Genomic DNA, 16603 nt, shown 5'->3' on the forward strand with positions numbered 1-16603 from the left:
TTTCTCTGTAAGATAGATCCAGGTGGGTAGCCCTGTTGGTAGTGGCACCTTTCAGACCAGCCAAGTTTTATGCATGGGATAAGCTTTCGTGTCCAAGCTTCTACTTTGAATAAAACTTTGTTGGTCTTAAAAGGTGCCACTGGACTCAGACTTTGTTCTGGTATTGCTCGTTGACAGTGGGTTACCTGAAACTTGTACAGCAAAGATTTAGAAGGCTGCTGGTTGTATTTCATTTCTGTGAATATAAAATATCATGTGCTGCTTTGAACTGAGAGGAAAACTAAAACCTTTCCTGCATAGATTTTGCACTTTTCTGTTATAATGCAAGGGACATTGTTGGCATTCCACTGTATGAAATAATAAATGCTAAATCCCCCGTCTGACTATTATATCTTTATTGAATGTCTCTTGTGAAATATCATTTTAACAGTAGAACCAATTTTTGTTCGGCAAAAAAAGGCCATTCCAAGACCTTAATATGACTGCTTCCCTTTTATCAAAGTCTTATGTCACATTCCTTAAGTCTTTCACCTGTTTCTTCAATAGAAATGGCAGTGTGCAGTAGTGGTTAGGATCTGGAAGGTCCAGATTCGAATCCATACTTTGCCATGGAAGCTCCCTGGGTGACCCTGGGCCAGTCACATGCTCTCAACCTCAGCTACTTCACAGGGCTGTTGTAGGAATAAAATGGAGATGAGGAGAAGGCTATAAGCTGCTTCGGGTTTTCTACGGAAAGGCAGTAAAATTAATGTACTTTCCGGAAGACATGACAATGCGCCATTTTAAAGTTGCCGGGAAGAGATACAATTAGCAGGAATTCAATCTGTCCAGATCTTATTGATCCCCACTGCTGGACGTCCTGATGGCACCTGGTACCTGGTATTTTTGGCCACTGTGTGACAGAGTGTTGGACTGGATGGGTCACTGGACTGATCCAACATTGACTTCTCTTATGTTCTTATGAAGCTAAATGTCTGGTCTTTCTTGCTCAGACTAAGATCATCCCCGTTACTATTCCATTTGGCCGGTCACCCTTGAATGGTTGCTTCTCCCAGAAAGTTAAAGCATATCCGTCCTAATTTCCTAAAGCTAGGCTTCCCCGGTCCTCAAAACCACCCCCACCCCATTCTCTGAGCAACCTTGCGTAGACCAGCAGTCCATCTAGTTCAGCACCCTGTTTCTTACAGTGGCCAAACAGGTGCCCTGGAGGGCCAACAAACGGCATAGAAGCCAAGGCTTTCCCTGATATTGCTTTCTAACATTGGTACTTACTATTTTGGGATACAGAAGTTCCACTTAGCCACCATTTTTTAAATTTATTTTTAGATTTATAACCCGCCCTCCCCAAGCAGGCTCAGGGCGGCTAACAGATGAGGCGTGTATGCCAGGATCAATACAATTAAAAACAGAATAAAACAATCATTTATACAATGCAATAGAGTGCAGGTGCTCTAGTTGTCATTAAAGTCCTTAATAGCAAGATGGGGTTCTGGTAAAGATGGTCCCAGAACAACAAAGTAACAAAGTAAGTTCCAGACAGCACTGCCATCCATTCTTCATCCCAGGGCCATCTTGCTCCCCGATGGTACCCACTCCAATTGGTGGTCGTTGTGCGGTGATGGTACAGTGGTGGTGGCGACTCGTACTCAAAAGCCTGGCCGAAGAGCTCTGTCTTACAGGCCCTGCGGAACTGCGCAAGGTCCCGCAGGGCCCGGATCTCCTCCGGGAGCTCATTCCACCAGGTAGGAGCCGCCACCGAAAAGGCCCTGGCCCTGGTTGCAGCAAGTTTGGTATCTTTGGGGCCTGGAATTACCAGGAGATGTTGAGTCCCCGACCGTAGTGCCCTTGGCTAGTATCCATTGATGGACCTATCCTAGCAGCTGCTTGGTCATTGTACCTTGCACATGCTTTTACCTAGTTCAAGAAACATCCCCTGGGATCATGGTCCCTTGGGTCATACAACTGACTGAAGTGTATCAGTCACATAATTCCTTGCTGTTCATCTCCTCTTTGCATCTGTGCAGTCAAAGGCATCCTTTAAACAACTGGAATTGGATAGAACACATTGCCAATATCTTGCTATCTGCATGCATTCCAGAAGTGATCAGAAGAACTGATCATTAGATTGGATGGGTTCATGGGCAGTCACTGGGAACACACAGAGACACTGCATAATAAGTCTCAGTTTTAAAAAAAACTCATTTAAAAATATGTTATTTGTCTGCTTAAAAAATCAGAGGCAGCATCAGCGGCTGATGGGGGTGGAGCAGTAGTTGTAAGAAAGTCTAACTTCACAAGAAAACACTGTAATCATACAAAGAGACACATCCAAATTCAGTTGGATTTACGTTGGCCAAGCATTTAGCAGCTTGTGTGAGACCAATGAATAGGGTGTGAACCAAATTGCTCAGTGAGCATAATTAATCAGAATCAACATGGTCAAGGCGGATCTGTGGTCTGATGGTATAAAGTATATAAGCTTTGTGTGTTAATAATATTAGTCGGACGTGACTTTGCCTGCCAAGGAGGCAGTGAACTCATCCGACTGGGATTTTCTTTTAATGTTTCTATAGAAATAGTTATCTGGGAAAGGGAGAGTTTGTTGCTGCTGCTGGTGTGGGGGAGACCCCGCTCAAGTTTACTGGTGGTGGAAAATGCCTTCAAGTTGCGGCTGAATTATAACGACCCCACAGCGTTTTGACAAGATTGCCTAGGCCATATTACAAGTACATTTTACGAGAATCCTAAAGATAGAATGTTTCTGCTCTGACATGATGAAAAACGAAGAGCCGAAGATCTGAAGGAATACTTTTATATACCACAATCAGATAAACTCATCCCTCCCCCCACTATCTTTCCACCCCTTCATACCAATCCCTTCGTCCCGTAATGGGAGAAGCTGAATGCCAGTTCAGGGCAGCCTCAGTAACTGCATGTGCCCAGGAACCCTCAAAGAGGAATACAATAAATTATTTCATGCACCTTCATGGTACAAACTTGAATCATGAGATATACTGCCAATAAGAGAGATACACAAAATACTACCTGAAGGGGTCAGTATATCAACATAGTTTTAACACACCAAAGAAGTTACATGAGCAATGCTCCCACTAAGCTGTGGAGTCTTGTGAGCAAAAATTCTACTTTGTGAGCTCCTGGCATTAAAGTTGTGAGTGAGCGATTTGGCTACTGCATAAATTAGTTTGCTCTGGAGCCATCCTTCCTTTTTTTTTAATAAAGATTTTATTGGCTCCCCTAAAAAGGGGAGGTATTTCGCTTAAAAGAAAAAATGGGAAGGGTAGACAGTGGGAGAAAGAGAAAGCTGAGTGATATATAAACTGGTAAATTAAACTGTTAGTAATGTCCAATTAAACTTCTTGAGCTTCTTCTGTGTGTTGTCAAACTTCTTTTCTTGGTCCGGTCACATGTAATTCTCTGTTAGTATGTTAGTAATGTTCCTTTGAATTTCTGTTAATAAAAAAGTCTCTTCTGGGCGCATTCAGAACCGCTTCTTTGCGTGCTGGGTACTTTTACTGTCGCTGACGTGGAGGAGCTTCCTCTGTTATCTTTTCCTTCCTGCTTGTTCGGTCGTCCTTCGGGTTGCTGTTAACACTCTCAGTTCATGCACTATAAATCCTCTTCCTTTCATGCCATTTCAGGAGGATCCCCGCTTTGAGAATGGTATTAATTTCATTTTCGCTTTTATATCCGCTCCCAAACTCTCTGTTGAGTCCTCCTCGCAACTGTTGACTTATATAAGCGCTTGCCAGGCACTTCGCTGTCACAGTTCAAACTATTCCGTTTTACAAACTCCCGTCGGATTCATAACCATAAACAGTCCAAACAGTCCAAACATTAAACAGCCGGCTCTCACACACAAGCAAACGCCCAGACGGAAGTCCCTCCCTTCTTCTCCGCTCGCTTTTGCCCAGCTCCGACATCTTTTCTTTTTTGTTTACTTTTAGAAAGTTCTTAAAATGTGCTCCAGAGAGACAAAACTTTTTCTCCCTTTAATTCAAATACATCAAGGGAAAACACCGCTGTTCACCCCATGAAACAGGGTCGCTCACGCAGCAAGGTCCATTGGGGCAGGGCATGGCGAGAGCTTCAGTCTTCGACCTCTCGGCCGAAAGAGCAACTCCCCCCTAGTGCGCCCTAAAGCGCCCCGGATCCGAGCTCCTCTCTTCCTGAGGTGCTCGTTCGGGTCTCCGCTTGCACGGATTCCCTCCTCCACCGCGGGCGGGCAAGACGCCCTCGGGAGCGACCCGAGGATGCGTCCGCCATTCGCGGGAGCCAGACCGGAAGCCCTGGAGCCATCCTTCCTGAGCTAAGGCAAAAATGTGTGAACTGGAAGCTAAAAAACTGTGAGCTGGCTCACACTAACTCAGCTTAGAGGGAACACTGCATAGCATTATGCTTAAACAATAAAATATATACAGACACAGCACCAAAGAGAGATGCAATAAATATAGGGCGAGGCTTTTAAAAAAACATCCCAGCATCCATGATTCTGCCAGTATACTTCCAGTAAGGGAAATGATCCTATACACATCAATTGGCAGAGTCAGACTGTTAAATAGTGGGTTCCATGGATGAGCAGGCTCAAGTCTAGTGATCAGCTCAACTTTATTGGTGATTTCGGCAAGAGCAAGACAAGACCCCAGAGCCTCAGCTCTGTTCAATAGCATGCAATTGCCACACCCAAACACACCCCACTCCCAATGATAGGCTATTGACACAACATTACTACTTGACTGGTTAATTCCAGAGTCCTGGTAGGCTATTGTTCTTGTGCTCCAAGCTCAGCCAGTCTCTGGTGTAACGTACCCGGAATGATTCAGTCCCAATACATAACACAGACATATATCTACTTGACAAAGTTTATGGAAGTTTTGCCTTTTGTAGTGAGCCCTGCAGAGGTATTGGGACAGTATTAAGAACCTGTTTACATGCTATTTGCATGCTTTTACACAATCCACTTGCTATTCCCAAGCTACCAAGTCAAACAGCAAATGTCAAACATACTGACTGACTAATGATCCTAACTGGTATGGTCACGGGTAGGCAAAGCATCACTGTAGATATGTCCAGGGGTCATTTCGTAGAAAAAGAGCTAGGGGGACTCATTAGCATAACTCATTAGCATATGCCACACCCCCTGACATCACCGGAAGTGTGTCCTCCCCACAGCCGGCGGCGACCTCCAGCGGGCACCAGCAGGGAGCTCCAGGCCCCACCCTCCCACACCTCACCCGGGGGGATGGCGTCCCCCCGCGTCCCCCCCAAATGACCCCTGGATATGTCCCTTCATCTCTGTCTGCTATTCAGGGCAGGAGTAGTTGCTATGATCATCATGGCGCCTCCACACAAACCTGTGTCGCTATTGTGTCCCCTATCCCCTGCGACATCTGAGGCGATTCGCTGTGTGAGCTGACATTATCGTGAGGTCAGGCTGGCCCCGGGGTTTGGGGCACCCTAGTCCCCACCACTCACTCTCCTCCTCGCTCCCCTGTGCCCCACCTAAGTGACATGAGAAGCTGCCATTCTCTCTCCTCGCCCTTCCTCACCACAGCGAGGTGAGGAGCAGCAAGGACAGAAAGCCTTGCCTGCCTGCCTTGTCTCCCCACCACCACCACATAGAAAGGAGAAGCCACCACCTGCCCTCCTTGCTCCCCCTCACACCACATCATGGTGCAGCAAGGCAAGAAGCGGCTGCACACCCTCCTTGCCCCCGTGCCATGGGGAAGAGAAAGGAAAATCTCTCCCAGTGGAGGGAGGGAAGGAACAGGCTCCGTCCACTGGGGCCCAGGGGTGCCTCTCAGGACTGCCGCTTGTCGCACAGACCCGGGCACAGCAGGCAGGGGGGCAACAGTGCTGGCTAGCAGCCCTCCACCTCTGGCCTATTCTGGTTCTGTTATAGTACAAACTATATAGTGCTCCCTGGAAGGCCAGATACTGAAGCAGAAGCTCAAATACTTTGGCCACCAAATGAGAAGGGAGCACTCACTGGAGAAGACCCTGATGCTGGGAAAGACGGAAGGTCAAAGAAGAAGGGGACGGCAAAGGATGAGATGGTTAGACAGTGTTATCGACGCAATGAACATGAAATTAAGCAGACTCTGGAGCACGACGGAAGACAAGAGGGCCTGGCGTGATGTGGTCCATGGGGTTGCAAAGAGTCGGACTCGACTGTGCAACTGAACAACAACAACAACAACATATAGAGTTAGATCATTTCTACAATAGGGAAATTCCCCGTATTGATGTTTTTAAATCTGCATGTTATATGAAATTTTCTGCATTAGATTTTTCCTCACCAGGCGCAAACCTGAAGTTTTCTCCTTCTTTCCTCACGTTTTCAGAACTCGCTAAAACGGGATTCCAAAAATGCAGGGAAAGAAGGAGAAAACTTTGGATTTGTGCCTGGTGAGGAAAAATCGACTGTGGAAAAACCCCACATAACATGCAGATATAAAAACGTTAATGAGGGGGATTTCACTACTGTGGAAATGGTCTTGCTCTAGTCTAAGCCCATTTACTCTGGAAAGGATTGCAGTGTTATATTTCTGCAGGGCTTTTTTTGTAGAAAAAGCCCAGCAGGAACTCATTAGCATAATAGGCCACACCCAACAGCCGAAACTCATTAGCATATTAGGCCACACCCTGACACCACAGCTCATTAGCATATTAGGCCGCAGCCCCGTGTTGCCAGAAGTGTGGTCATCCAGCCACACCCACCTTTTGCTTCTTATTCTGTTTACCTTGTTTGTGGTCAAAACCCAGGGCCTTTTTTTTGTAGCAGGGACTCATTTGCATGTTAGGCCACACACCCCTAATGTAGCCAGTCCTAATGAGTTTCTGCTGTTGGGTGTGGCCTATTATGCTAATGAGTTCCTGCTGGGTGTGGCCAACTCAGGAGCCAGCCGGAACTCCGTTCCTGTGCGTTCCTGCCCAAAAATAGCCCTGTATTTCTGGGAGGACAATTAGATCAGAATCTAGCAACTGTAGCTGGATTAAATTAAGGTACATTATTACATGTAAGGAAAATCTGAGAAGAAGCAATCATGTAAAACAGTCTTGAATAATAGAAATCCCAGCTACAAATATGTCCGCTATGCCTTCTTGTTTCATTATTAATTCTTCCACTTCTGCAGGATTTTCAAGAAATTAGTAGCTGGGGGAAAGTGCTAACTAAATTCTTCTGGAACAGAAAATACCACAAAGTGAAACTATCAGCAATGCAGAAGGCGACATAGAATTCCATTCTTGCATTTTCTAACATAAAGGGCAGCACTAAGCACAGTTACCCCTTCAAAAGTGCCTTGACTTCAGTGTCTAGAATTGCACTATATATTATTACCAGAGCACACAAATGAGCTGGAGAAAACATTGGATTACACAGTATACCGATGAAGCACTTTTATGGCTGGAATCTCCTCCAGAATCTGATCCTGAGACAGCAGTTAGTATCCCAAAATATATGCAGATACAGTCAGTAGATTGTTCCTTTGGCATCTTTTACTAGATCCTCTAATTTTAGGACAAATGCCTTGTATTTATTAGCTACCAGAATCCCTGTTATAGATACATTGAACTAGAAAGTGGAGGGAGTTTAATTGAATTTTTTACTGAATAGCTGTGGGTTTGGAGCAGTTATCCAATATCTGCTTTTTTGTCTTTGTGATCCTCTCTTTTTCTTGCATAAAAATGTGCCCTCGCATATCGCATTGCAAAATGAATCACATTACTTTGCCATATTAACCAGAGTAAGCTTTCCTGCGGGAGAAGAAGGAACGAGGGGTTCTCTTTGACGACCCAAAATGGCTCTGTTGAAAATCATGCAACCGGCATATTCCAGAGCCATGTCAGACGGGGTCTGTGGGATGAATTGGATAAGACTGAGTGGAAAAGGTGGCTGAATCCAATCCACTGAGAGCATGAACATTCTGTTCACTACTGTGTAACTATGTTGCACAACAATGTCTACTGACGATCCAAGCTATTACAGATGATTTCTTGGCAGTCAAGGGAAAAGCCCCCACTACCATTCGTGAGGAGGTATGGCATCCTTAATTTGCAGTATGCAGCATGTCATCTCTAATTAATAACAAAGTATTCCACACAGTGGGTTTCGAAGAGGTAGAGGAACTAGAGATCAAATTGCCAACATTCGCTGGATTATGGAGAAAGCAAGAGAGTACCAGAAAAACATCTACTTCTGCTTCATTGACTATGCTAAAGCTTTGGACTGTGTGGATCACAACAAACTATGGCAGGTCCTTAAAGAGATGGGAGTACCAGACCACCTCACATGTCTCTTGAGAAACCTGTATAAGGGCCAAGAAGCAACAGTTAGAACCGGATATGGAACAACTGATTGGTTCAGCATAGGAAAAGGAGTACGACAAGGATGTATATTGTCACCTTGCTTATTTAATATATATGCAGAGTACATCATGCGAAATGCTGGCCTGGATGAATCACAAGCGGGAATTAAGATTGCTGGGGAAAAGATCAACAACCCCAGATATGCAGACGATACCACTCTAATGGCAGAAAGTGAAGAGGACCTAAAGAGCCTCCTGCTCAGAGTAAAAGAGGAGAGCACAAAACTGGGCTTGAAGCTCAACATCAAAAAAACTAAGATCATGGCATCCGGCCCCATCACTCCTTGGCAAATAGAAGGGGAAGTTGTGGAAGTGGTGACAGACTTCACGTTCCTGGGATCCCAGATCACCGCAGACTGTGACAGCAGCCATGAAATTAAAAGACGCCTGCTCCTTGGGAGGAAAGCGATGGCGAACCTAAACAGCATGATAAAAAGTAGAGACATCTCCCTGCCAACAAAAGTCCGTATGGTCAGAGCAATGGTATTCCCAGTAGTCATGTATGGCTGCGAGAGTTGGACTATAAGGAAGGCCGAGCGCCGAAGAATAGATTCTTTTGAACTATGGTGCTGGAGAAGACTCTTGAGAGTCCCTTGGACTGCAAGAAGATCAAATCAGTCAATCCTAAAAGAAATGAACCCTGACTGTTCCCTGGAAGGCCAGATAATGAAACTGAAGCTCAAATACTTTGGCCACCAAATGAGAAGGGAGCACTCACTGGAGAAGACCCTGATGCTGGGGAAAATTGAAGGTCAAAGAAGATGGGGACGGCAAAGGATGAGATGGTTGGACAGTGTCATCGACGCAACGAACATGAAATTGAGCCAACTTCAGAGGACAGCAGGAGACAGGAGGGCCTGGCGGGAGCTGGTCCATGGGGTCCCGAAGAGTCGGACTCGACTGTGCGACTGAACAACAACATTCCACACAGAGACAAATCTAACTTTATTTTCTTTGTCTGGCACTCATTGCCGATAACACACTCTCTTGGAAATTCTGTTACACATATACGTATTTGTTCTTGAGGCTCTCCAGATCAATATCTCCAAAGACAAACTCAATGCTTTTTAATGCGTGGTCTGGATTGGATGATCCATGAACGGCATTGCTCAAAATATCTTTAGCAAATCGAGCACGTAATGAATTGGGATCGATCTGTTTGGCTCGTTCTGGATCTGTTGGCCCCATTAACTTCCGCCAGTCCTCCACAGCGTTTTCTTTGGTTAGAATCATCACCATGGACGGGCCTCTGGAAATTCAAGTCATATGAAGAAGCAATGCAGATAAATGATAACAGACTAAACAAATGCTAAGAGCATAGTTATTCATGCCAGCATAACTAAGGGGACATTTTGAGCAAGACAAACAGGGTTTGAGTATGTTGCCTTTGATAACGGGTTGCCACAATACAATCAGACCCCTAATACATGAGACTATTCTGATATTCTGTAGCAGACTATTCTAACGTAATGGCTTCCATGACAACCACAAAGGACTCATAGTGTATAGGAGAGTTGTTCTCAGTTTCCCCACATTTTGCCTTGCTGTACCCCCAGTCTCTCCTTTCCCCCAATTGTTGAAGGCAGCATCCACTTGATTTTGATTCTCTGTTGTGGATTCATTATGGCCCTGAATGCAGAACCAACGCAGGATCAATCAGTGGCAAAGGCGCCTCCACACTCCTCTGCACTTTCCTCTGTCACCCGCTTGTGATTGCCCCCGCCCATGCCCCTGGAGGGCTTTTTGCTGGCTTTTTTAAAAAAACAATAGCAGTGATATTGCTATAGCATTATAGCACTGTAGCGATATAGCAACTATAACTTTTTAAAAAGACCTCTGGTGATACGGTTAAAGAAATGGTGGCCTAATCCCCACAAGGGGGTGACAGCTGTAAAATGGAAGCATTGTGGGTAGGAGGTTTGAAAATGTGCATCTTTCTGTCCACACGGCCTGCAAATGTGTTTGGATTATGATTCTTCAAGAAAGATCAGAGCAAAGCAGGTTCGGGAAAAATTGGAGCAAAACCCGGGAAACCTGTAAATAATTGTTTTGTAATCTGATCGTCCATTTCTCTGCCACCTTTCCTGCATGACTGCACCTGCAGTTTTAATACTGTAAAGTCACCTGACACTGTGGGGGGATTGCAGTAAAGACAGGAGCCCTTTATTGATGTTTCATGCATATGTACTGGGAGGCTGGGAGCCACATATATCAGGAATGTGCTTTACTAACAATATGTGTGGTCACCATGCTGCCTACATGAGAATGCATGTGTTTTGCATGCATGCACATACAACTCTGAAACACATAAACTAATTTTAGGATTGCACTGTTATAGAAAAACCTGGAAAAACCATTGGCTGGTTTGTGCATATTGAAGCTGTCCACACACGCAAAACATGAATGTTTCCCCATTCAGTCAACGTACTGACCATGTGTATCTATGCATGACTGGGAGGCTTCCATGACACATGGATATAAGACTGATAAGGGCTAAGAAGATGTCCATGCACACATGCATGATGAAATAGAAATTTCTAATAATATACTTACACAGAGATAACATTTACTATAGCCAAAGACTTTTGGATAGAGATTACGGTTCCTCAGTTTTGGGCCAGACTGGCTCCTCATATTTTTTTTTTAAATAATGTGCTCTAGTAATTCGAAAGGTTCTAACACCAGAACCTGTGGAGTAAGTGAGGAGTCAGACCTGTTGCATTCCTTGCATACTTCACTTTGAAAACCAGGCACTTACTTGCTCATGTAGTCCACAAGATGCTGATAAAAGGGCTGCCCTTCATGAGCTTTATAAAACTGTGCTGCCATTTCAGGAGTGATGCATGTTTCTTGCATTTCAGATATGATAAATCCAGCTTCTTTTACCTGACCTATAATTTCATCTAAGAGAGAAAGGAATGACAAATGAGGATATCTGGTTATAAAAGTTGAAACCAGAGAAGAGCCAGTCTGCATCTGGGAGGTTCAGAACTCCCATTTTACATGTTGTACCAAGTCCTCACATAAACACAAGGACTTTGCAATGTGTAGATGGAACCCTACCAAGGAGGTTCCCCGCAAGGTAGGAGCTACAAGCATCAGGGAGGACTGGAGTGAAAGCACTCCAGAGCAGTTTCTGTGTTTCAGGAAGATATCAGCGAGGAGACAGGAAGGGGTTACACAGCTGAGCCATGCTCGCAGCATGCCCCAGTAATGGCTACCAGCTGGCTTTCCAGTGTGATGAATGAGGAATCCCTCTCACGATGCAAGCACAAAAGCAGCATGTAGGCATGAAATGCATTTTGTTTGAAATTGCAAACAGATCAGTCACTTTAGACCACCCGTTGACCTTCTCCCCAAAAAGAGCAGCATGAGCTCTTCATGTTCAATATGGACACATTATTTGCAAGTCATTTCATGGTTGTCCGGCAACTGCCAGAAGCCTGGGGGGCACGGCAAGAGGGAGCACTGGTAGCACATGCACCATGGTGTCACTTCCAGAGGAAACTGGAAGTGATGTCACATTGCTCAAGGAATTGCTGGAGACTCTATGGTAAACCATATCATGCACAGTATACCATTACTTGTGGTATCAACTCGGCCCCCCCCCCCCCGAGAAGTAATGGTATACTGTGCATGATACCAGCATTTTTATTTTCCTCCCACCGTCACTTGGTGTGGCAGAAGGCAGCAAGGCTTGCCAGCAGGAGGTCTCCCCACACAGTGGGAGTCCTGGCAACTCTAAGTCTTCTGGCATCTCTAGGTCTCATTGGTCTCAAGCTAAAAGTTCATCAGCAATTGTGAACAGGCCTGATTCTTTATCATTTCTGTCTTCTTCCCATATCGTCTAACCACAGTTATCCCAAAAGAACGCAAGTTGGGCTTATTATCAAGGCCCACATACTTTGAATGCAGATGAAAAGTGTCTGCTACTCTGTGCAGCCAAATCCCTAGACTTGCCTGTTCTGGGTTGGGAAATTCTTGGTAATTTTGGGGGTGGAGCCTAAGGGGGGGTGGGGGGAGGGAGGGGAGGGACTTCAATGGGGTATAATGACAGATTCCTTCTTCCAAAGTGACTATTTTCTCCAGGTGAATGGATCTGTGTCACCTGAAGAGCAGCGTAATCCCAGGCGTTCTCCTCCAGCTACTCCCTGGAGGTTGAAGCCAAAAATGAGAGATCACGGGAGGAAGTAGAAATCCAGCAACAACAGCTGTGACAAAAATAACGAAGAGTCAATAAAGATATGTTACAAAATCATTTACCGTAGTAATTCTGTAGAAATTATTCTTCTATTATTGCTCACAACCTAACAAATGCTGTGCAATGTAAACAATTCATTTCACAATATTTGCTTTATCTGAGCATGTAGCAATTACAATTCTTATCAATTCCTATTTATCAACTCGGAAACTTTGGGTTCTTGAAGGAAACTTTGGGTTCTTGAAGGAAACCTTGGGTTCTATTATTAGAGAGTCAACATGGACTGTTTCCTTCAAGAGTTGATAAGTAATAATTGATAAGAATTGTGATTGCTACATGCTCAAATAAAGACAATATTATGGAATGAATTGTTTACATTGTGCAGCATTCGTTAGCGTGTGAGCGATAATAGAAGAGAATTTTCTACAGAATTACTACAGTAAATGATTTTGCAACATGTCTTTATTGACTCTTCGTTATTTTTGTCATGGATGATGTTGTTGGATTTCTACTCCCTGGAGGCTGGCAACCGTACTAATCCCCCTTGGGCTGTTTACCCAACCCCCTTCTCTGCATGATTCACCTTTGTGCACTTCAAGAGCAGAGGGTTTAATGACAGCAAAAGTGTGCTCCACTGGGAAGAAGAACTCTAACTCCTTTTGCGCTTGTTCGGCAGAGGAGCTGCCGTGCAGCTGATTGATGGGCGCGCTGTCAATGGCGAACTCGGCACGCAAACTGTGGATCACGAAACCAACAGATTAGGCATATGGCACGAATGATTCGTGCTTTCGAGTGACAACTGCATTCTCCTCTTGAACAAGTGGCTTGATTTTAAACAGAGAGGTAACCATTACCAGTCCTGTACAAATATATCAAGATGGGGAACCACATTAATCCGTCTGTAGCAGTAGAAAAGAGCAAGAGTCTACCTTGCTCTTAGCACAGGGCTGTCCAACATATGGCCCTGTCCAGGGCTCTTATCTGGCCCATGAGTAACTGGTCATTCTCGTTATTGCCAGATGACCAGAGGTCGATTCGGGGGGGAACGCGGGGGATTGCTGTTCCCCCGGGTGAGGTGCGGGGGGCGGGGCACATGATGAAGCCCCACCCCCTGCTTCCGGCTGCCCCGCTTCCGGCCCTCATTCAGCCAGGAGGAGGCAGGAGAAGAGGGAGGGTAAGTTGCTTCCTCCCCGCCTTTCCCCACCCCTGCCTGCCTGGGGCCAGGGAGGGCCTTGGCGGGGCTTCCTCGCACTCCCGCCGGCCTTGCAGGTCCACCACCCTGATGGGGCTCGGCAGTGGAGCCGCAAGGCCAGCGGCGGTGGCCGGGACCGTTGGGGATAGGGGGCCTTCGCGGGGCTTCCTCACGCTCCCACCGGCCTTGCAGGTCCACCGCCGGGCCCCCAACACGTCCGGTGATGTCAGGGTGTGTGGCATATGCTAATGAGTTATGCTTATGGGTTCCCCTAGCTCTTTTTCTACAAAACGACTCCTGCAGATGACAGAGGCTGTGCATTATGTCCCCGTATACTGTCCCAGTGCTAATGAGTAACGGGCCGTGGAAGTGGGAGGGTGTGCATCAGGGAGATACTTTAAGGAAATACTGTAAGAGTACTAATGTTTTAAGCATGTTTGTATTTTGAGTAAAAAAATTAATATTGTTAACTGGGTTTGTCTGTGTCCCTTAGAGAGTTTATGTCTCCCATACCTGGCATTACATTTTATGGCACACATGACACACACACACCCGACAAAGTGACATTTACGCCAGATCTGGCCCTTGTAACAAATGAGTGCCTATGCAGCAGTCAGGACACTGAAACGATCAAAAGTAAAGAAAGCATTATTTATGGAACAATCTGGGCAGAAGGAAAAGAAATTAAGCCTAGCTGCCTTGCTAGCTGAGAGAGAGTTCTAGACTGTTTTAGAAGAAAAAGCCAAAAGCCAAAGAAGAAGCCAAAGGAGGAGGAGGAGGAGATTGGATTTATACCCCACCCTTCACTACCTGAAGGAGTCTTAGAGTGGCTTACAATCTCCTTCCCCTTCCCCTCCCCACAACGGACACCCTGTGAGGTAGGTAGGGCTGAGAGAGCTCTTCCAAGAGCTGTTCTTTCAAGGACTGCTCTGACAGAACTATGGCTTGCCCAAGGTCATCTGGCAGCTGCAAGTGGAGAAGTGGGGAATCAAACCTGGTTCTCCCAGATTAGAGTCCATGCAATTAACTACTACACTAAATAACATTTTGCAGACAGACAAGGAAAAGTCATTTTAGAAAGAAGGTACTCCTCCTACAGTCCTGTCTAGTTAGAGCTTGCTGCCCCCTGCAGGATCTTCTTTCCTCTTTTTTTTTTTTTACTGAAATCACCGCTATATTCCAACACTATGGAATGCGAGCTTACAGTGCCAATGCTCAGGCTACTTTAGGATATTTACACTCCCCAATTCAATTTCCAGTGCAGATCTATTGGACCTAGTTTCTTTAACCATGGTTAAGCTTCCATGGCAGAGAACTATGGTTAAGTAGGGAATCTGGTTAATCTTCACTGGTGTTATTGTTGGTGCCAATCAATGCTCCCTCTAAGCTGCAGAGTCTTGTGAGAAAAAAATCTACTTTGTGAGCTACTGGCATTAAAGTTGTGAGCAAGCGATTTGGCTACTGGATAAATTAGTTTGCTCTGGAGCCCTCCTTCCCGAGCTAAGACAAAAACCTGTGAGCTGGAGGTGAAAAAACTGTGAACTAGCTCACATTAACTCAGCTTAGAGGAAACACTGGTGCCAATATATCCATCAAGCATGGTTAATGTCAAACTCGATGCCTCATTTGCCAGGTTGTTTGGGAAAATTCCAGAGGAGGGGCGGAGTATGAATGTGTGCGATTGAGAATGGCTTTATTGTAGGGCAATGCATCTCATGTAACTCTTCTTCTTCTTTTTTTGCCAAACATTTTTTATTTAGGATATAAACATTCATAATTTTTTACATTTGTCCCTTTCATACCCTACCCACCTCCCTTTTCCCCTTCCTAATATATGGCTTCCCACAGTGCTTCGACCTCCTGCCCATCTCTTTATTAATTTTACAACAACAATTTTCTTTTCATTCTTTTCTTTTCATAATTCACTAGGTAACTATTATTTCACTACAGTAATTAATTTGTAACTTATCCTATCTCCCAAGCATTCTATGATTAATCATTATTAAAACAAAACAAATTGTCTTTTACTTCCCAATACTTTTCTAAATATTCTTTTAGGTCCTTCCAGTCATTATAGAAATCTTCTGCTTCCATATTATTCAACTTTCTTGTCAGTTTGTCCATTTCAACTGAAAATAATAATTTTTTAATCCAATCTTCAATCTTCGGGACTTCTTGCTGTTTCCAATTCTGAGCATACGTCATTCTTGCTGTAGTTATCATATACCACATCAGAGTTCTCTTTGATACATTAACCTCTTCCATTTTTAGTCCCAAAAGTAGCATTTCTGGTTCCTTTTTAAATGTACATTTCATGATAAAGCTATTGTTTAAAACAAATCTTCAAGTTTTAAATGGCTCTATAGCAGGTGACTACCCTGGTGGCTTTACCTATATGTCAGGGGTGGCTGCTAGTACTTTAGATTATATCATAGTATGTACATCTTTGCTAGCCAAGGTTAAGAGTTTTAAAATTTTGCCATATTTAGATGGTGATCATCTCCCTTTATCCCTCCACATATCGGTTATCCCACAGGAGCCATGTCGTGAAACATACGACCCATCCCAAATGAGAGGGCTGGAACAACAAAGACGTCCCGTTAGGTGGTCAAGCAATTTAGACAATCGATTGAAGGCAATTTTGGCAACAGAAAATATCCAAAATTATGCTGCTGCTTTCTCAAACATAAGCCAAAATGAGAATCCTTTGTCATTGTATGAAGGCCTCATTAGAAGATTTGCCCCCCTCCTGTTTCAGGACTGGGATCAGAGAGCCTCTAATCCTTTTAAGTTAAAGTCAAAGCCTTGGTTTGATAAAGATTG

General features: G+C 44.8%; 1 protein-coding gene across 1 annotated transcript in view; it reads right to left on the reverse strand.

Moving 5' to 3' along the window:
* Nucleotides 1-9386: 9386 nt before the first annotated feature.
* The window catches only part of NME8 (NME/NM23 family member 8), a 38063-nt gene continuing 30846 nt past the window's right edge, over nucleotides 9387-16603 (reverse strand). Inside the window, exons 13-15 of the mRNA XM_015419211.1 lie at nucleotides 13172-13323; nucleotides 11146-11290; nucleotides 9387-9636 (exon numbers count right to left, since the gene is read on the reverse strand). Of these exons, the coding sequence (XP_015274697.1) occupies nucleotides 9387-9636; nucleotides 11146-11290; nucleotides 13172-13323 (547 nt within the window). The remainder of the gene's footprint in view (nucleotides 9637-11145; nucleotides 11291-13171; nucleotides 13324-16603) is intronic.

This window comes from Gekko japonicus, unplaced genomic scaffold, assembly GCF_001447785.1.
Source record: "Gekko japonicus isolate JY-2015 unplaced genomic scaffold, Gekko_japonicus_V1.1 scaffold190, whole genome shotgun sequence".
Classification (NCBI taxonomy): domain Eukaryota; kingdom Metazoa; phylum Chordata; class Lepidosauria; order Squamata; family Gekkonidae; genus Gekko; species Gekko japonicus.